Below are 22,455 nucleotides of genomic sequence, written 5' to 3'. Positions count from 1 at the left end.
GCCTTCTTTCCAAGCTAAACAGCCCTAAGCGTCTTAACCACTCCCCATAGGACAGTTGCTCTGGTCCCCTAATCATTTTGGTTGCTCTTTTCTGCACCTTCTCAAGCTCTGTAATATCCTTTTTTAGGTGTGGTGACCAGAACTGTACACAGTATTCCAAGTGTGGTCTCACCATAGATTTGTACAAGGGCAGTATGATATCAGCAGTTTTATTCTCTATTCCTCGTCTAATTATAGCCAGCATGGAATTTGCCTTTTTTACAGCAGCCGCACACTGGGTTGACATCTTCATTGAGCTGTCCACTACCACCCCAAGATCCCTTTCTTGGTCTGTCGCTGCCAGCACAGATCCCACCAGTGTATATGTGAAGTTGGGATTTTTTGTCCCAATATGCATCACTTTACACTTACTCACATTGAATCTCATTTGCCATTTTAATGCCCATTCTTCCAGTATGCAGAGATCCTTCTGGAGCTCTTCACAGTCCAATTTTGTTTTAACCACCCTAAATAATTTGGTGTCATCTGCAAACTTGGCTACTTCACTGTTTAATCCCAACTCCAGGTCATTGATGAACAGGTTGAAAAGCACCGGTCCCAACATAGATCCCTGAGGCACCCCACTGCTCACATCCCGCCATTGTGAGAACTGACCATTGATTCCTACTCTCTGCTTCCTATTTTTCAGCCAGCTCTCAATCCATAAGAGGACTTGTCCTCTTATGAAGCACATGGGGATGACATCCATATACCCCATCCCCATGCTGTTTGCTCCTGCCCCCTCTTGCCTGCGACAATGCAACAAGACTCTTGCTGGGGTCTCTGCAGCCTGGCACCCCCTCTTTTCTTCCTTCACAACTGAGCAGCAGTGCCCAAAGCACCACAGCTTAGCTGTGCACTAAAAAAAAAAAAAAAAGTTAAAGGGCTGAAATAAGGGAAGAAAAACTGATCTTAGCTTTGCCATTTTGAAGAGGGAGCTTAAGCTACACCTGCCTCCCCAGATTGGCTGCAGACAGAGCGACATGAGGCTCTGCCTGTGGCCTCCCCACCATTTCCTCTTTCAGACAGACAGCTTAAAGGGGAAAGCCCTGGGTGCCGCATGAGACGAGCTTGCAAAGATCATAAGGTTGCCAGCCGCTGGCTGGCACCTGACAGGAGACTAGGGGGTAAGGATATGTGTGTGTGTGGGAGGGGGCTTTGAGTCAGCGGCCTGTCATCATTTCCCTGTCATCATTTCCATCATGTGGAAGCTCCCCCCAAAAGCAAGGGCACGGTGTTCTACCTGGGGGGAAATGCCCATTTGGAAGAAGCCCCTGTCACCTGAATACAAGTCCCCTTGGCATGAAAGGATGCTTATCTCCCATCTGCAGGCAATTCTACTTGTGGTTGGGCTACTGCAGGTGGCCTTTGGAGTCATCGTCTATATCTCTCCTTGTGTTCGAAGGGATGGGCTGGGTACCCACTTCTACTCGGCTGCATCGGTGAGCAAACGGCATCTTTTTTCTAGCCCCATGCAATCTCCCAGTTAGGGAAAGCTCCTCCTGTATGCCCTTGCTCTTAAAGGTCCAGAGCTCCACCAGCTTCTCTCTAACATCTACTGTAGTGGGGGAGAGATATCATTGACTCTATAACTAGGCTTGCCAACCTCCAGGTACTAGCTGGAGAAATGGGCGGCTGAGGCTTTTCATGGAATGAAGGCAAATAATATTACCTGATAAACATTATTCCATTAAGCTTCTGTTAGAGCCAGCGTGGCATAGTGTTTAAGAGTGGCAGACTCTAATCTGGAGAATTGGGTTCAGTTCCCCACTCCTCTACATGAAGCCTGCTGGATGACTTTGCACCAGGCACAGTTCTCTCAGAACTTTCTCAGCCCATGTGGAGGCAGGCAATGGCAAACCATCTCCGAAATTCTCTTGCCTTGAAACCCCTACGGGGTCACCATAAAACAGCTGTGACTTGAGGTTACTTTACCTCACAAAAGCTTCTATTAAAGAGGGCATTTGTTTCTCCAGGCAGTTAGCAACCCTAGATTATTTCCCCTTCCTCCGCTTTATCCTTAAAACAACACTGTATGTTAGTTTAAGGTGAAAAAGAGTCACTGGCCCAGGGTCACCCACAAAGCTCTCATGGCACAGTAGAGACGTAAACCTGGGTCTCCCAGATGGTAGCCTGACAATCTAACCACTATACTACACTGGCTCTCAGTTAAGGTGTGATATTGGTACAGACCTTGCCATTGTTTCAGTGTATGGTTTGGAGTGGTCATTAGGGTTGCCAAGTGCCCAGTGGTGGTGGGTAAAATCCCGCCAATTCACCGGGCTGCCCACCAACCAGCTGAGGGCCGCCGGGCAACGTGTGCACACGCGCGTGCACGCTGCACACACGTCACTTTCGGGTTTACCCGGAAGTGACAAGGACGTTCTGGCAACCTTGGCTGAAACTCTTCGGCCAAGATCGCTAGAGCGTCCGCATCGTGTGGGGTGCGCGCACGTGCCGCACCAGGCTCGCGCATTGCACACCGTGGCCCCGCAGAGCTCCCGCCGGTGGAGCTACGGGGCCTGGCAAGCCTAGTAGTCATGCTAGCCTGCATTTTTATCATGAGGATAGAACCAGGAGGTGTCAGTAATTCTGAATTAATTGTGTGATTTCCCCATTTCCTCATTCCTTTTCCCCAGCTGATTTTAGCTGGTATCTTCACCCTTGCTGCAGACAAAGCCAACAACCTGGCACTGGTGAGTGTGTCAATAACAATTATCATGTCCACTCAAGGAAATTCAGTTGAGTATTACTGCTACAGCACAACAATAGCACAATATCCAATGATGTGTGGATGTAGCCCCTCCTTGTAGTTCATCCAACAAAGGTCCAACTGTAAATTACCACTAAAAGATTAAGCATCCCTTAACGAATTTGAGATGACTGTGCCTCATGTTTTATGGGGGAAATCATACATGTCTGAGTATTCCACTGGACTCTCATGTATGTCATTCAAATAATAAAGGAGAATTCTGCAGAGTGATGGTACTAATAATCAACTCCTCTGTTTGTAATTTGTGCCTGAAGTTATGGCCTCTAATAACATTTTGCACCTGTATAACACTTTTTGGTGATCAAAACACTTCACATACATTGGACTGGATCCAACCAGCTTTTCCACTGGTGAAAAAAGGAGAAGAGGGTCCCCTTTGACCATCCAAATGATCGTGCTGGAGATCATGCGACCTGCACAGACAAAAGGCACGTGCAATGGGAGCTATAGTAAGGAAGGGAAATTAAGGGCGCATAAGTGAAAAAGCTGGCTCGATGCAATCCATTCCCTTGTTGTAATAGTAATTACTGCTCTATTTTGATAATTATTACAGTGTTTAGATGCCCCATTTGAAGATTAAAATTCATTATGACCACTGTTCTGATTGTTACATTTCCATTTAAGAAATTCTTGAAAAACATTTCAGATTTCCATTGTAATTCAGGAACCTTTTCTACTTCTGAATGGACAGGAAACGGAGGGACAATCCAGCCGAGTGGAGGGGGAGCAGGAGAGTGTGCTGGGCCCTTGCCTGCCTGCATTTGCCCAAATATGGGCAGAGTGTGCCAAGACCCCTTCCCAGTGACCGGGAGCTGCTTGTCATATGCAGAGGTTGTAGAAAAGGGCAAGAGTCCAGTACCTTAAAGACTAACAAAAATATTTTCTGATAGGGTATGAGCTTTCGTGAGCCACAGCTCACTTCTTCATACCCTACCAGAAAATATTTTTGTTCGTCTTTAAGGTGCTACTGGACTCTTGCCCTTTTCTACTACTGCAGACAGACTAACATGTGAATTATATGCAGAGGTTGACTGTGTGCTCAGTTGCGACTGAGAAAGGGCCAGCATTCCCACTCACTCCTGCTTGCCCTATATTTCGTTGGTTTCTCCCAATAGATATCCTATGTACAGGCTTCTGTAGCTAAGGGTCAGACTAGAGGAGACAGAGATCATAGACCTCCATTCATCTTTAACAGCTAAACTACAGCTGTGCATAGGGTTACCAGGTGTGTCCCCCCCCCCGCCACCTGTGGGATCTTTGTGGAGGCGGGGCTGGGAATGACAATTTGCGTGCAGCATGCAATGGCATCACTTCCAGTGTGGGACGCGTGTGGGACGCTCTAGCACTGTCCTCCAAAAACTCTATGGAAACCATGGAGTTTTTTTTTTGGGGGGGGGAATGCTAGAGCGTACCTGTCACAGTGTTGGAGCTTCCAGGTAGGGTTGCCAGCTCCATGTTGGGAAATACCTGGAGATTTGGGGAGTGGCGGCTGAGGCAGGCAGGATTTGGAGAGGGGAGGGACTTCAATGCCATAGCGTTCAATTGCCAAAGCAGCCATTTTCTCCGGTGGGCTCTCTTTGTTGCCTGGAGATCAGTTGTAATAGCGGGAGATCGCCAGCCACCACCTGGAGGTTGGCAACCCTACTTCCAGGGTAAACCTGGAAGGGACGTCATTGCACCACCTGTGCACTGATCCCTTCCCCCCCCCCTTCAGTGGGCCGGCTGACCAGCTGAGGTTTGGCAGGCAGCCCGGTTAAAGTGCCGGGCAATTGCCTGCCATAACCAGGCAAATGGGAAGCCTATAGGGTTGCCAACCTCCAGGCACAAGCTGGAGATCTCCTGCTATTACAACTGATCTCCAGCTGATAGAGATCAGTTCCCCTGGGGGAAATGGTCGCTTTGGCAATTGGACTCTATGACATCGAACTCCCTCCCCTCCCCAAACCCCGCCCTCCGCAGGCTCTGCCCAAAAACGTCCCGCCAGTGTGGAAGGAGGATCTGGCAACCCTAGAAGCCTAGCTGTGCAGGACCATGCAGAGGAAGAAGTTTCACCTCCATATGGTTTCACTAACTGACACACACACACACACACACACACACCCCTCCACATGTTCTGTTATTAGCCCTTTAAAGAAAATAAGACAGAGGCTCATCTTTTTCTTTTACAGGTCTAACAACATTACAATGGAAGCATTTTAATTATTTCATTCATTAATTTAGGTATTTCTCGGCTTCTTTTTCCTGTGGGAACCAATGCAGCCTACAGAAATTTCCAAACCAAATGAAACAATATAATTCAAATGACACAAACAAACAGACACAAAGACATTCTGGCCTAGGTTGCCAACCTCCAGGCACTGGAGGAGAAAATAGACACCACTGTGCAATTATCCAAGGATTTAGAAGCTAGTACAGGAGCGAAACACTACATAAACCAAGTGCAAATAGATTTATCAATAGCTACTGTGGCGCGAAACCCTTAGTTCGTTGTGCATGGTTCTCTGCCTGCTTCACTTACCAAAAAGCAACCCAGAGAGATCTGGAGAAACACTCTTGCACAGCACACAGAACAGATAAAGTAAATCATGCAGCTTTATTATACTGACAAGGAAATATAAAGCAAAGAGAAAAAGCAATACTTAACTGCATATATATATATATGAATGACAGAATATAACAAAACCTACACACATGCAAGACAAACAATGACAGACAAACAATTACAGAGGCCCCTGGGTCGCTTCCAGAGAGAGAGAGATGGCAACAACTGGGAAGCCTGATCTCTTTCCCTAGAATGACAAAATACCAGGATTTTGGGAGGCTTTTTTATAGGTAAAACTGTGGGAGAAGGATTTTTACAACAGCCCTCCTTTCAAGTTTTCCCGGAGATAGGCTTGCCATGTTTTTGCTTTGAAGCTTTCTGTTCCCAGAATGTTATTTTCAACAGGGTCTCTGACAATTGGTTTGTTTGTGACAAGTTCCCCCAATTTAGCAGATAGATTGCTGCCGGACCAAAGGTCCGTCCTCTCCTTAAACAATTACAAGCATCCTGGTGTGTTTTCTTTTGGGTAAACTAGCTCCTAGCCTGCAATTTCCTTTAAGATCAGAGGCCCTAATTGGAAACTGGGGTCAGCTAAAAAGTCAGGTCTTCGTGTGGCTCTAGGTTATAATATTAAGATATAAGTGTGGTTATTTTTAACCCAAACTCATTTAATATAAACTAATATATTTAATATGAACTAATGTTCAATACAAAAAAATTCTCGCGACAGCTACGTGCAATTACATACATTATGAGACATTATATACACAAAAAGACCTACAAGAAGTCATTAATAAATATTCATATTCATATTCATATGAATATTTATGAATGACTTCTTGGTCTTTTTGTGTATATAATGTCTCATAATGTATGTAATTGCACGTAGCTATTTATAAATCTATTTGCACTTGGTTTATGTAGTGTTTCGCTCCTGTACTAACCTCCAGGCACTAGCTGGAGATCTCCTGCTATTACAACTGATCTCCAGCTGAAAGAGATCAGTTCGCCTGGAGAAAACGGCCGCTTCGTAGCGTTGCCAGGTCCCGCTTGGCCACCGGCAGGAGGTTTTGGGGGCGGAGCCAGAGGAGGGTGTGATTTAGGGAGGGGAGGGACTTCAATGCCATAGAGTCCAATTGCTAAAGTGGCCATTTTCTCCAGGTGGACTTCTCTCTATCGAGGCTGGCAACCCTACTGCCTCAGCGATTGGACTCTATGGCATTGAAGCCCCTCCCCTACCCAAACCCCGCTCTCCTCAGGCTCTGCCCCAAAAACCTCCTGCCAGTGGTGAAAAGGGACCCGGCAACCCTATCCTGGCCAAGTCCTGCTTCACTGGGCTGGCTATTGTAGCAAGCCACCAGCTAAGAGTCAAGGTCCAAGCTCGTGTTTATACCTGCAGGCAAAGAGTCAAAAACCCAGCTGATATGTCGTACAGCTGGCAAGGTATTCGTGAAACTGTGTGGGCCCTGCCCAGCTGTAATTTAGCTTTTGAAAGTGAGTGAAGATCTATAATCTCTGTTTCATCGGCTTTGACTCTAAGACTCAAGTCAGAATGGACAACAGGAACAAGCGGGGTATAGTAACCCTAATGTTGGGGAAGTCAGAAAGGCAAACAGTAGTTGATCTTTATAATGGTCAAAGCTTATTTTTTTCCCCAGATGGTGACAGAACATGCCTTAAGGCCAGGGTCAGTGGTGCCGTTAGAAATTTGAATTGATGTAGATATACTTTGAACCAAAGTTTAGGCGAGTCCCTGGAACAGACCATCACCACAGTGTGGCAGCGTTGCCTCATTCATCCTTTGCTACCTGGGCAGGGCAGCATTGTCACAAGCTTCTATCATCTGTGAGAGGGGGAGACCCTAGCATGGTTTATTTATTTAAAACATGTATTACCTGTGTTTCTTCCTTACGGTGCTCAAGGTGAAATGCCGTATTAACTTCATTTATGGGAAAAGCATATACTCTCTCATATATATATGCACATTCACAAGTTAATATAAGATGCCATGCTCAGATATAAGAGCCTAAGCATCAGACACATATATTCTACACACATATGTATATTCAGATAGCATAAGACACACACACACACACACACACACACACACACACACATATATATATATATATACATATATATGTATATATATATATATGTATGTATATGTGTGTGTATGTGTGTGTGTGTATATATATATATATATATATATATATATATATATATATATATTATACACAAGTCTAGAATCACTTTGCATTATGGGTAACCTGTTTTCTTTGGTCAAGTAACATTTAATGCTGAGGAGCCTGGGTCAGGATGACCTGTTTGCAGTCAGCTGAATGTGAGATCATTCTCGCTTGGTACAAGCAGGCTTCTTAATTGGGGCTGAAACTTTGATTTAAGAGCAAGAAATGTCATGATGGAATGTTAACTCTCTTTTCTTCATCATTAGCTATAGTCAAGCCTTCCAAAGATTTCTATAGGATATGTAAATATCTGTTTATACGTTCCATGTAATCAGTGGCTAAAGTCTACGTAATTATCATTAGTGCTGTCTGTCAATGACCTATAAAACATGTTGTCTTCCTTTGTTCTACGAAGAGCTCTGACTTTACACTCTCACTTTGAGAAAAGAGTTCTTCCACGTGCTATATCTGCTCTCTTATTGATCAATAAAAGACCTGCTTAATTGTTAACCTCTGTCTTGAATTACTTGATTGACTGCTAAAAGTAATTAGGACTTTACATTGGCAGCTTACAATATAGACTAAATGCATAAAAATAGAATACATAAAATACATTAAAACGTCTAAAACCACCATTTAGGACTGCTAGTAACTTAATCAAATGCTGTCCTAAATAAAACCATCTTCAACGGCCTCCTAAAAATTGAAAGTGAGGGGGCTGGGTGCCCTTCCCTGGGGAGGTTGTTCCATAATTATGGGGCTGCCACTGAAAAGGCCCTCTCTTGTGGACCCACCAAACAAGCTTCTTTGATGAAACAATCAGGAGGGCCTCTTCCTGCAATCGTAATTCCCAGGCAGAAACATATGGGAGAAGATGGTCCTTTCGATACCCTGGTCCCAAACCATGTAGGGCTTCAAAGGTCAAAACCAACATCTTGCATTGGGCTCAGGAGTGGATCGGTAGCCAGTGTAATTGCTGTAGTATTGGGGTCACAAGCTCCCGATAGCTGGCCCCAATCAGCAGTCTAACTGCAGCATTCTGCACTAGCTGCAGATTCTGAACACTCTTTAAGGGTAGCCCCAAGTGGCTGAAGGGGGGAGAGGTCCAGCAACAATGTGATAATCCTAATTCCAGCAGTGACACCATTAGCATTTCTCTTACAGGTGAAAACCTGCCTTGTCATCTGTGTTATCTGTGTGGTTGTGGTGGCTGTGGTCAACATTTTCTACCTGATAGATTTAGTATATGATCCTCATCTCCGGGACATCAGATGTTCTACCACTGAGGCTTACTGTAAAAGCCTCCATACAATTTCGGTGAGTACTTCCTGTTATAAGAGTCTTGTTGCCTCCAGGTCCACGATTACCACTCCAGGACCTCCGATTCGGAAAGCCGATTGAAGTTTGGGGAATGCGCATGGCCATTCTAACACTGGGCTTCCATTATATTTTAGCCAGATCTGACATACACACTATGCATTCAAAATCCCAAATTCTAGTTCTGCAAGAAGAAACTCCATCTTCGATAGAATATATTGTGCAAATACATGTTATCCGAACAGTTCCAGTAGCACAAAGTTTGGACGGGGTGGGTTCCTCTGAGGTCATTTTCAGGTGGTATTAATTTAACCATGATGACTAGACCTGGGCTAAACAATCCTGGGAATTATTGTTTGGTATGGATATCATGACTACAGTTCGCAAGGTTCCTTGGGAAAGAAAGACTGGTAAATTGATGCCAGGACACATTGAACCATAGAAACAGCATACATTTCTGTTGGGGAGAACTACTGTGACTACCTGGGGTTTTTTTGGTTTTCTGAGGCATTTGTGACTGCAGTGTGTTTCTGCAGGGATTCTTTGACAGCTACTCTGCTGGAGCTGTCCCACATGCGCCCAACCTCTGACTGTGCTTCAGCCCCCGCTAGCCTTGAAATCTAAGTAAACAAGCCTTGAATTCAATTCTGAACTTCACTTAAGAGGGACCAGTTATTTGGCTTCTTTGAGGTGAGGCCAACAAAATATCCATGTAACTCTCTAAAGTCTCTCTTGCTCTGTTTTTCAGCACTATTGCACAGGCATGCAGGGCATTGTCCTGGTTTTAACCTCCCTTGGATTCTTCATTTGCATTTCTATGGCAGCTTTCGGGTGCAAAGCCGCCTGTCGCAAGACAGCAGATGATGAAATGGTACTTTGTTAATATCCATTTTGAGAAAGAGGGGATGAGGACCAATGAGAGGAATAGCAAGAATGTAGGGAATGGGGAAATATAAACAGAGGAGGGCAGAAACAGGGGTCTAATACTGTTGCTAATACTATCATTGCCTGTTTGTACAGCTGGTGGCACATAAGACATTTCGTTAAGAATATATATTTAGACAACAGAGGTTGCCCGGAAATGAAAAGAACAGAGAGAGGCAGACAGTGGTTAATGATGGGGAAAACAGGAAAATAAATAGTGGTGTAGGTGGGGTAAGTGAAACGGCTGGATGTCGTGAGAGGAAGTGGCAACACGGAACACTAATTTAGACATTTTAGTTGCCCCTGCAAACAGACTTGCTGAATGCACTTCCCCATAAGCAAGTTTATTTCCCACAGTGAATGTACCATGTAAAAATCTTTTAACTCATGCATTAGCCCACATGCATGTAGCATCTCCATAACACTGCCACCACAGGCCAGGGATGGAGAAGTTGCATGTGAATTGGCTGCTGCTTTGGATAAGAAGCGTTTTGAAGTTAGACCTGGGGTGTGGGGTGCTGCCAGTGAGAAGCACTTTTCAGAGGGTGTAACTTTTAAAATAGTCTTTGAGTCAGGCACAAAGGAAGGGGGCAGGGAGATGTGGGAAAGGGTATGAGAACAAATCCCATTAGCTAACACTCAAAAGCAGCTCTGTCTTATTTTCACAGCCTGTTCCTGTCTCAAGGGATATTCACAGTTCCGCTGAAGCCAACAGAGAGAGTCAACCAGAATCTGTTGCTGCTGGGCCTGAATCCTCAGCCCCTGAAGAAATGTTGACATAGATGTTCCTTTGTGAACTCAAGCAGTGGCTCTCAACCCTCCTAGTGAGCAAACAGTGGGATTTTGCCCATGCCCTCTCTTTTGTCTAACCTCACCTTACAAACAGATTTGAACTGTATTTTGTATTCATTCTGTTTCAGTGTGGTGATGGAATGCTTTAGTGTGGGCTAAATGTCACACGTAATGCCAAATGTAGCCCCCACTCTCTGCCTTGACAGCTGCATGTGAGTTGTGCATAGATCCAGAAACCAACTCAGTGAATGACTGTTTCCCCTCCCCAAAGAAAAGTCTCCATTTGCTTCCCAGACTCTGAATAACTTGATATCTTTTAGAGAGTTCAGTTCTAACCTAATTAGTCTGCAAGTGGTTCCCCCATTACTATCTTAAGACTGAAACTGCAGACAGGCTTGTCAAAGCTCAGAAATATCTTTATCAATCTCTGTTCTGAATATCCAGCCTAAGGAAGAGTTCTGTAAAACCTGAAACTCACAGACTACATTATGAACAATGGTCTGCCCTACTAAAAGGATTGCTTTTGGGAGGGGGGGGTGTCTGTAATTTCAGTCCCCTAGCAAAACAAAATTGTTCTGTGACCTGAGAGTCCATCCTCAGTTGCACAGAGCAGTTTGACCTGTGTTTTCTTCAGGTTCCAGTAATGATTCTGCACAGCTATTAATGAAAGGGGGGGCATATGCATAGATTCCATTATTCTACAGAAATCCATCTGTCTGCAGGGCACTCTTTTCACTACAATTCAGAATTCCCTTTTCAGAGAAAAATATCAGTGGAGCCATCTGTGCTCTTGCTTTCATTTGTTTCCTACCGTATCTCAGGGTCAAATGACACATTACATGGGGCATCTGTCACTGCCAGCGCAATCCTATAAAACAAAAGTAATGTGACACCCTGTAGACTATTTTTTTTGCTGTGAAATCACATTTGACTTATGGCAACCCCATTGGGTTTTCAAGGCAAGAGACATACAGACGTGATTTGCCATTGCCTGCCTCTGTTTAGCCATCCTGGACTTCCTTGGTGGTTTATAGAATCATAAGTTGGAAGGGACCACCAGGGCCATCAAGTCCAACCCCCTGCACAATGCAGGAAATTCACAACTACCTCCCCCCCACACACCCCTAGTGACCAGAAGATGGCCAAGATGCCCTCCCTCTCATGGTCTCCCATCCAAACACTAACCACAGCCAACCCTGCTTAGATCTGATTATATTTGGTTTGATTTCAGGGCTGGAGATTCGTCCTAAACCATGGTCTGACCAATACCTGCTTAAAACCAAGGTGAATGTGGCCCCGTCTACTTGAGAGGCCAGTTAAAATGGTCCACCCACAGAGCCTCATGAATCCTACTGGATTAGGGTTGCTAGGTCCCCCCTGGCAATTGGTGGGGGATGGTGTGGGTAGGGTTGCCAGATGCAGGCTGGGAAAGTCCTGGAGATTTGGGGATGGAGCCTGGGGAGGACAGGAACCTCAGTAGAGTACAATGCCATAGAGTCCACCCTCCAAAGCATCCATTTTCTCCAGAGGAACTAGTCTCTGTAGTCTGGAGATCAGCTGTGATTCCAGGGGATCCCCAAGTCCCACCTGTAGGCTGGCATCCCTATACTGGATTCCAAAATGCTCTCGGGGATTTTAGGATTCCAGTCATGTGTTCTGCTGAGGCTGCAGTGGGAACATGGAATGTGTAGCTCCTTGAAGATATCAACAAGGTTGCCCCTCCCCAAAGTCTTCCACCCCTGAGATGAAACCCCTCCCCCAGGTTTACCAGAGCTGGGTGATCTGAAAAGGGCTTGGGACTGGGAGATGTCTAGAATGGTGCTGGTTGAACTCTTATTGAATCTAACAGATCTTGCTGTAGAGCTCATTGTAAGACCTATGAAGTGGCGGTGAGGACAGCAAAGAAAGGTTATTTCTCTACTATTTTAGCATCAGCTAATTCACATTCATCCTAGTTGTTCCAAGTTGCTCAGCAAGTGCTGATACCTAAATCTGAATCTCTAATGTCCCAGGAACAGACAATTAGCTGTGATACTTTTGCCATTTTTTTTGCTGATAAAATATTGAGACTACGCTCTGATTTAGATGTCAGTTATAACATAGGTTCACCAGAAGAAAGGCCTGGGCTATTTATGGATCATTTTGACTCAGTTTCCGTGATGGACGTGGACAAGATCCTGGGATCTGTGAAGGCCACTACTTGTACCTCGTATCCTTGCCCATCGTGGCTGCTAAAATCATGTAAAGGCCACATCAACAAACCCTTAGCATCTATTAGACATCAGTCACTAATTCATGGCACCTTCCTTTGGCCAGTCAAAGAGGTGGTTATTTGTCTGCTACTTAGAAAACCATCCCTGCATAAAAAACGATGTGGACAATTATTGCCCATCCTCTAATCTTCCTTTTCTAAGCAAAGTGATTGAGAGAGTGGTAGCAGACCAACTCCTAGTCTTCTTGGATATCTCATCTGCCCTAGAACCTTTTCAGTCTGGCTTCAGGCCAGGCTATGGGACAGAGAGAGCTCGGCTAGCTTTAGTTAATCTCTGTCTGAGTGTAGACAAAGGCCAAGCCTTTCGGTTGCTCTTATTGGGTTTATCTGCAGCCTTTGATACAGTAGATCATGCCATCTTGTTGAGGCACCTGGAGGCTTAAGTAGGTATCAGGGGGTGTGCATTAAACTTGTTCAAATCATTCCTCATGGATTGGACTTGGTTGCTATTGGAAACCAGTTGTCATTGTGGGGTTCCACAGGGTGCCATTCTACCCCCCCATTCTTTCAACCTCTATGTAAAGCCCTTAGAACAAAACAATTGTAGCTTTGGGGTTGGTTGTCATCAATGTTCTGATGATACTCAGCTGTATATATCCTTATCCAAATCTTCTCGTAGAGGTCCTGATCTGCTGCCTGGCTACTGTGGTTAACTGGTTGAAAATGAACAAATTGAAACTAAACCCTGAAAAGAGGTAATGCTGGTTGGGAAGGAGGAGGTCTTAGAGGACATTGTCCTCCCTGCTTCTGATGGAGTTCAACTGACCCTTGCTGACTCAGTTAAAAGCCTTGGGTCATATCATCAATGTAAACTACTCCCCTCCCATTCAAGAAATTGATCACCAGCCTTTGAAAAAATGCTTGTAAGTTTGTGAGTCCAAACAGGAGTACAGGAGATTCATAAAGACGATCAGGTGGGCTGAAAGGAGTTGTCAGCCTCTTCCTCCGTAGTCATTTGCTACAATTTCTTACAAAAATCTACAGTGGGTACTTAGCTGACCCCAACATGTGCAGCAAAGTGTCCCTCCTCAGCATAGGATAAGCACCTGGTCTGGTGATTGCATTAACTTTCCAATAGTCTACGCAGAACCTAATTGAATTATCAGGCTCAGCTACCAGAACCAATGGGGATGCCCAGGAAATCGTGGAGTGTTGAATCACTCCTAATTCAAGCATGATCTTAATTTCACTCCCCAGTGACTCAGAACCTGTCCTTAAGTCTATAAGATGGGCATTGGATTGGCAGATGTATGTTTATGTCTATACTACTCTTAGCCAACTTGGTTTTCCCAGGCTCATTCTTGCTTCTGTTGTTTCTTTTTTCTTTTCCTCCAATTCTTTAGTTTGTGTGTGTGTGTAAAGTGAAGTCAAGTCGCAGCCGACTTATGGCGACCCCTTTTGGGGTTTTCATGGCAAGAGACTAACAGAGGTGGTTTGCCAGTGCCTTCCTCTGTATAGCAACCCTGGTATTCCTTGGCTGTCTCCCATCCAAATACTAACCAGGGCTGACCCTGCTTAGCTTCTGAGATCTGACAAGATCAGGCTAGCCTGGGCCATCCAAGTCAGGGTGTTTTTTTTTGTACCTCCATGTTTTCCCTCTGTTTCTACAACTTAAGTTTCTGAGTTCCTTCGCCTCATTCTCATTGAGAGAATTTTTAAGAGAATTGAAAATGGCTTGAAAGATGCTCCAATTCCCCTGATATATACACACATTTCTTTTGTGCTGTTATCCTTTCCAGGCAAAGTGATTGTGCAGGTTATTGAAAGGATACAAAGGCCTGTTCACAAGCTGCAGTTTGTAGGAGTGAACCACACACTATAGGCGGGGAATGCCCTTTCAAACTACTATCCACACACAGTAAGGGTGGAGAGAGCCACTCATTGAATTAATAGACCAACTATACATTACAAAGCCCTTGTGTTTGTTGGTGGACCAAAGGAGGATTTTGTGTCAAATGTGTGATGGAAGCTTTGTGACTGCTAGACACATGCTGGCCCTTTTCTGCTCCTGACCATGGTGTGTGGGAAAAGCAGCTTTGCCCTCCCCCTTGTATTTGCTGCCCCCCCCCTCCATGTCTGCTCAGAGATGTGGATGGTGTAAGCTAAGGTGGGGTTTGAACTTTGCTGGAGAGCTGCCTTCGTGAGGCAGGGGTATGTAGCTCATGGTTTGCTTTGCTGCTGCTGAGAAAAAATACAGCCTTCTGAAAGAGGAGCCTGCTGCGCACATGCCACTGTTGGTAGGCTTATGAAATCACTGCCCCCATATCCATGACTCTGGTGACCACAGACCAAACAATTACTTTGCTTGGGACACAACCCCCAGCCAGGTTTGAGCCAAAGCCCTGAGGCACGGGCACTGATGCTTCCAGCCACTAGCAGGGAAGGAGGAGCTGATGAATGGCTGCTTTCGCCAGCAAAAGAAACTTGGCCCAGTTGGTCGTGACCATCTCCAGCCCATGCCCCTTTCCACAGCCCACCGGCCATGTGGAGGATCCCTGTAGGTCTGCTCTAATCTTTTCTAGAAATGTGCAGCAGCTGTTAACATCTAAAACGGGTACTAGAATGAGAAGATTTGTCCGCCTCTTCTTGATTGCTGCTCTTAGACACACATATTCACTACTTAAAACCATTTTATTTCCTCCCCCTGGTTTTATAACACGTTCAAAGGTAATGCAAAACCCTTGCAAATCCTCCAAAACAGGATTCTACTCCCCCCTCCCTTTCCAGCAATTCTGACAAATCAAAATAAATATTAAGCCCTCAGCTGAGCTGCTTCCACTTCTGAAGGGAGTAGAAATTCCTCGTTGGTCCCGAAGACCCTGTGCTCTCACACCAGACACAATACACATACAGCAGGGCAGTATCATGCAGACACCCAAAGACCAGGGCACAGGCAAGAATAGGCTGAGGACGGCACGAGGGGCTGGAGGCAGGAAAAGGGACAAAACCCCTGCCGGTTTCATTTCCATAACCCCCGCCCTCCCGTACTTAAGCCACAGACAGAAATAGGAAGACCTGGAAAAGACGGGAGTGGGGGCTCGACCCACTGCTGGCTCACTTGGCATAAGGTTGGGAGATTAGAATATATATATACATATATATACACGTCCAGCCCTCAAAAACCAGAAAAGGGAGAGTGCAAACAGTCAATTCACAAACAAAGTTAACACAGTTTATGGCAAGGTCCCCTGCTCCACTCCCCAGAAGTGAGTGGAGGGATGCTGGCTGAGCTTTGGGTCAAAGGGGACCACAAACAGAACAGCATGAAGTTGGACTGGATATGACAGAAGGAACCTCGGGGTTACGCAGAAGTTTCTCCGTGTCCAAATGGCACTGGATGCCAGCTTGCAGCCTCTGCCAGGCAGAGTGCCTTCTTTCTTCCTCTTCCTCTGCGCCTGGTGTTCTTGGCTCCTTCGTCTCACAGACCCACCCTTGGCCCCAGCCGCGGTAACTCAGGCAATGCAAGGACTTTCCCCACGTTGGCTTACTCCTCACTATCCAGCTTGAGGCTGACGCTGCGTGTCTTGGCTCGGGGCTGGGCACCCCCTGACCCCTCTCGTTCCACCTGGCTCTGCCCCCGCGAGCGCAACAGCTGGCTCTGCTTGCGCAGGAAGTCGACAGGAGCAGGGCAGCCATAACTGCCTTTGCCCAGGGTGGGCCTTGTGGTTCCCTTTGGCGAATGGGCAAGGGAGGCAGCTTCCAGCTGAGCGAGGTGTGCAACGTAGCCGTCTGAAAGGAACTGCGGGAAGAGAGATCAGAAGCAGCTGAATTTTGCTCTACACTTGCTCTACTCCACCCCTTGATGAGCCACCACATGGCTGACACAGCAGTAGAATCCCCGGCCCACCAAGACATGCCTGAACCTGAGCTGGTGTCCCCTAGTAAAGATGACTCTTGTACCTGGCACTGGCTTTGCAGTTTTTTCACAGCCCTGCCCACAATGTAGATTTGAGAGGGAGGAAGCCCTAAGGAGCTGTAGACAGAGATATCCTTGGTGGATCCGTAACCAGCCATGATGTTGACCTCTGCCTGTGACAAAAGGACAAAAATGTGTGTGATGTTTCCTCTTGTACTTCCCTCTTTCCCACACTGCTGTTTCAGCTTCTCTCACATGCACCACTCCCAACTGTGCTAGATTAGATCCCAAACAAATCAGGTGGGTGGCTGCAGGAGAACTGCCATGTACCTCCTGCTGCAGGCCCTGCAGAAAAACAGCTTTCTGGCGCAGGGGATCATGGGTGAGGCCATCACAGAAAGAGACAACGCCATGGGGGAAGTTGTGTTGAGTAAGCCAGGCCACCACACGATGTTTCTGCATGTCTGGACGTCCAGTCACGTAGATGATCATGTAACCAGAGTCCTGCCAGTGCCTAACAAATGAAGGAAGAGAAGATTTATGGATCTGGATTTGCTAGACCGCTGGGCTGGGAAAGATGTTGACAAAGGGAGGTAACCCAGAACATTACTGGATACTGATTTTTTTCTTACAAGTCAAATCAAAATAAATCAGTGAGAACTGCCTTGCTAGATCAGACCATGAGGGCCATCTTGCCCATAATTCAATGCCCATCCATGGATGCACAGGCATCCCTGAGAAGCTCACAAGGAAGGCATCAAAGGTGGTACCAGCTCTTGTGCCCAGCATCTGACTCAGTGGGCACATCACTTCTGAACACTGAGGTTTCTATTTAGTTTATGTGGTTAATGGTCACTGACAGATGTACCCTGACAAATTTGAACGAATCCTATTAAAAATCCAAGTCACTGGCCAGCAGCACATGTTAATGGTGTTTTGTAAGAATAAGTGTTCCTTTTGTAATGAAAGGAGGCAGTCTAAAGAGTAAGAGGAGAAAGAGGAATTCTGTACATATACGTATTGTTGGAATGGTCCCAATTCAAACCTGATAACCTTTGTCTAGTAGACCCAAACAGGACACAGAGTCTTATTCCAAGACACTGAAATACTGGACAATTCTACCAACTATTTTGTCAGATTGCACAGAGAAGCCATTGAAATTCATAAACATCAGCACAACTTTAACAGAAGAGAGTTTAAGAATGAATAAGGTTTGGCTTCCTGTCCTGAAAAACTCCAGACTAACAAAGACTACAGTCCACAATAGCCATGCAGATTAGCTTTGGATTCCACATGATAACAGATCACGTCAGGATACAATGGTTCCACATTAACATACCACACCCTAATTAGCACATTACCTTGATACTTACAGGACAATGATCAGCACATTACCTTTGATACTTTTGCAGGACAATGACTCAGCTCAAACCCAACCCCCTTCTGACTATATATATATTACTCTTCCAACACACTTTGACACTGAGAGACACTGTCCTTCAGTGTTACTCCTCTGAAGATGCCTGCCACAGCTGCTGGTGAAACGTCAGGAAAGAAAATACCAAGACCACGGTCACACAGCCCGGATAACTTACAAGAACTGATTTGTCTAGTAGATTAGATACAACACTTGATAAAACAACAACAGAGCTTATAACACTACTATTAGTAAATTTAAATGTTACAGCAAAATAAAAGCCAGTTGGTTGAACAAAAGTGTCTTTCACTTTAACATAAGTGTGTGAGGGTGGAACAAGAGAGTTGTGGGACATACATCTCAAGAAAACTGTTGTTCATTCTTTTTGTTCACTAACTATGTTGGAGGCTCATATCACTTATCAGGTCCCTTACAAGTCTTGGTCAAGTGGAGGAAAGGAAACTTAGCAGGAATGATGAAGTCCACTGAGAACTGGACAGCTTATTACCTATTTCCCAATATACCCAACACTCACTTAGCAATCAAAGTGGATGACACCAGGAAGATGTATGGGAATCCTCAGAGGGCCATTACTTACCTCACAACATCAACAGCACCAGCGCGCACCTTAGGATCACTACCCATAATGGAGACGCTGGCTGTGAAGGAGCCATCAATACTGAAGACAACACAAGGTGTGGATTTGGCCACTGCTGTCAGAAAGCATTCAGCATAGGTGTGGTCACCCCTGGGGAAAGAAATAAAATGGAATTAGCTGTTCAAAACATCTGTCCATGCCAGTCCACCGGCAGGTCACCACCACCTTCTTTGAATCAGCAGCATGCAGCCAAGGCATCCCCTTCAGAAAATCAAGGAAAGGAGCAAGTAGGTGAATACAGCTCTTGCGTTATTAACAGAAGACATACTACAAAGGCAATCCTTAGAGCGAGCATACAAAGGTAGCATTTGTGCTATGTCTCCTGTCAAACAATAATTGAATTGGCCGACAATAATAAAACAGTCGACTCACAACAGGAGTGTCAAAATCTCTGGCTCAATGAGGGCTGATGTATGCTTGCAGCAAAACGAGATTAGAGAATTCTGAGGTGGAAGAATGGGCTGTACCCCATTAGACTGTGTGTGAATGTGGGGGTAGTGATGCTGTCACACCTGTTCCATATGAAAACTCACTGCATATAGGGAGAGAAAGGTAGTGATGCTGTCACACCTGTTCCATATGAAAACTCACTGCATACAGGGAGAGAAAGGTGACTAACTCCGCATTGTACACGCTGTACTGGTTTTGCAATTACAGGGAATTAATGTAGGGGAACTCAGAAAAATTTAATCCTACACCCCAGACTGAAACACTAGGCTGCTTTTTTTCCAACCTATTCCTACTGCACAGGTAAACCAGAAAAGAGCATCCGAAGCCTATATGAGGTTCTGGATAAAATGGCAACTGCAAGAGAGGCTTTCACACACTCACCTGACCACCATACGGACAGGGTACATGCCAATGCCCAGCATCTTCTCCTCGGGAAGAGTATAGGAGACTCTCCCGCTGCCACTTGTCACTTCCGTGCCATAATGCACCCATTTTCCTGATAGTGGCTGCGCCATGATGTAGATGTCCACCTGTGAGTTCAAAGACAGCAGTGAAAGCCTTCGACAATACAGCAGGAACTGTTTACTCTGCTGCATGTGCCTCTTGCTGAGATGAAGGGAGCCAGCGTGGTGTAGTGGTTAAGAGCGGTGGAGTCTGATCTGGAGAACTGAGTTTGATTCCCCACTCCTCCACAGGAGTGGAGGAGGCTAATCTGGTGAACTGGATTTGTTTCCCCGCTCCTCCACATGAAGCCATCTGGGTGACCTTGGGCAAGTCACATTCTCTCAGCCTCACCTACCTCATAAGGTGTCTTTTGTGGGGAGGGGAAGGGAAGGTGACTATAAGCCGGTTTGAGTCTCCTTTAAGTGGTAGAGAAAGTCGGCATATAAAAACCAACTCCTCCTCTTCTTCTACATCCCTGGTCCCCAAGCAAAATTGCTTAGGCTACCAATCCGGTGTTAGGACTACAGAAGAAAGGGGATGATTACTCCCTTAATTCTGAATTTCTGGTTAAAGTCAGATTCACAACCGCCTTCCCATACCCCACTTCGACACTTCATAGTCCATTTTAAATATATGTATCTTTGTGCTCCCTCTTCTTTACACATCCTCAACCCGCACTTCTACTCCTTGCCATTTGTGACACCTCCTGCCATTAATATCCGTCCACTTTCACTGCGAAACTTGCAGCTCATTCATTTTTTCCTTCTCCTGTGACCTATTTCTGGTCTCCTCTCTAATTCTTATTTCCAAGGACTGCTCTACTTTCTGCCCCTGATCTGTTCTGCTGTCCTCCTGATGACTCTCAGTGCAGTTCTGAAATATACAGAGGGAAACGGGAAGCTGGCAGATAGAGAGGCTCTGGGGAATGAAAGAAGTTCTACAACAGGCCCTCTTAACATTAGCTAGCCGTTCGGGCCACTCAGATAAAAAGAACAAAGCACATTTACTGAATAGGTTTTGCCTGGAGAGGAGACATCTGATGGGAGACAGTGACCACTTTCTTCAAGTACCCAAAGGGCTACCATGTGGAAGAGGGCAGAGCCTGGTTCTCTGGTACTCCACAAAGGGCAAGGCTAACTCTAATGGACTAAAGCTACAGGAGGGTAGATTTCAGTTGAACGTTAGGAAAAACTTGCTTTGTAAGAGCAGCTCATCCGTGGAACTTATCAGCTATCCTTTACTGGATCTCTCAAGCAGAGGCAAGGACAGCCATCAGTTCGGTGTGCTCTAACACTGGGTTTCCCGCACTGAGCAAAGGGTTGGAGTAGATGGCCTCTAGAGCTACTTTCCCACTCTAGAGGGATGACTCAAGACTAATCCAAAAATCAGTTCCCTTGCCTGTCACCCTATCGGCTCTGTGCTCCCCTTCACTGCACTTTCTCCCCACTTCAGCCTGCTCATTCCTATCCTCCCCCTTAGCCCCATGAAGCCCCTTCCTTTCTGGCCCTCACCGTAATTCTTCTATGCAGCAGGAAGTGCATTAAGTATTCCCTGACTCGGTTCTTTGTGCTATTGCCATTTTTCAGATGGGGCTTGTGTACAGTTTTTTGATACCCACCTGGAATGATGAGTGTTCATGGCAAGCTATGCTGCTTGCTCCAGTTCATACCATCCCCACAGAGTTTTACCCGCTCCCCTATGTTTAGCACCCATCTCCCACTTCCATGGTTACCTTCTCCCCAGTTAGCGTCACCACGTCCAGTGGCCCATACATGAAGCGCCCATTGAGGACCTGGGGACGTCCCTCACACACAATGACATCACTGGCCCGGTGGTTCGCTGTGACATTCTGGAAAGCAAGTGGTCATCAGCTTTTATTATTCTTTTATGATCCCTTGCTTTACGAGAGGGAAAAGTAAAACACAGGAACTGGATCTGGCCACAGAACAATAGCGACAGATCCCGCTAGAGATTACAACTATTCCAGCCCCCTATTCGGGGTGGAGAAACTCTCAGAGAGGTTACATGCTTGTGGTTTTTTGCACCATATGACGTGCGTCATTGTAATCAGTTTGTGGCTACCTGTTCATAGAAAAACATTCCATTGTGGTATATCAGATACATAACAGCAGAACTTTTTTTCCATTAGAGACTAACAAAACCCTTTTCCTTAGCCGTGACTATATTTGGATACGTGGGGGGTGTTTGTTCTAGAATCACCAACCACATAAAAATTACACAGATGTCTTACCTCATGTTGAGACTTCCGTGTAAAAATGAGTGTGTTTTTTAAAAAAACAAAAAACACCCCTCACTTTATTCTGCAAGAGAAAGTAGAATCATCTTCCTGAATGAGAACAAGAAAGTCATGACCCTCCATTAGACGTCCTTGTTCTCTGGACCAAATGTCACACCTTCAGCATTATCATAACCACAAGAAGCTTGAAGGAAGCTTCATTCAAGAAGTTCTGACACTTTGAAAGTGCCTTGCAAACCAAATTAAACCCTCATATTTAACTCCATGACCCACACAGCCTTGAGGGGCTGCTACACCCTTCTTGAAACAAGTCCTCGTTGGGGGTACCCACAAGCATCTTGTTCTACCCCAGCCAGAAAGGTGTCTGCTGCAACCTAATTCCACAGAACCCAAATACACCACCTGAACCCTTAAATGTGCACCCACTAGTATAGAGAGGCAAGTTGTCTATCAGCAGGGCAAATCAGGAATGCGCTCCATTAGCCCAAGCTAATGAATTAACCCCCTACCCATCCACCCAGTACT

At 45.6% G+C, this 22,455-nt stretch overlaps 2 protein-coding genes across 2 annotated transcripts in view; both read right to left on the bottom strand.

Moving 5' to 3' along the window:
• CDK2AP2 (cyclin dependent kinase 2 associated protein 2) overlaps positions 1–22,455 on the bottom strand; it is a 207,992-nt gene that overhangs the window by 140,480 nt on the left and 45,057 nt on the right. The window lies entirely within an intron of this gene.
• PITPNM1 (phosphatidylinositol transfer protein membrane associated 1) overlaps positions 16,316–22,455 on the bottom strand; it is a 32,357-nt gene continuing 26,217 nt past the window's right edge. Inside the window, exons 18-23 of the mRNA XM_056851794.1 lie at positions 21,406–21,522; positions 19,611–19,759; positions 18,720–18,869; positions 17,035–17,218; positions 16,749–16,877; positions 16,316–16,587 (exon numbers count right to left, since the gene is read on the bottom strand). Coding sequence (XP_056707772.1) covers positions 16,333–16,587; positions 16,749–16,877; positions 17,035–17,218; positions 18,720–18,869; positions 19,611–19,759; positions 21,406–21,522 — 984 coding nt within the window. The 3' untranslated portion in view covers positions 16,316–16,332. The remainder of the gene's footprint in view (positions 16,588–16,748; positions 16,878–17,034; positions 17,219–18,719; positions 18,870–19,610; positions 19,760–21,405; positions 21,523–22,455) is intronic.

Source organism: Euleptes europaea, chromosome 6, assembly GCF_029931775.1.
Source record: "Euleptes europaea isolate rEulEur1 chromosome 6, rEulEur1.hap1, whole genome shotgun sequence".
NCBI lineage: Eukaryota > Metazoa > Chordata > Lepidosauria > Squamata > Sphaerodactylidae > Euleptes > Euleptes europaea.
The sequence above is the reverse complement of the archived record's forward strand: the minus strand, read 5'-3'. Positions and strand labels throughout refer to the sequence as shown.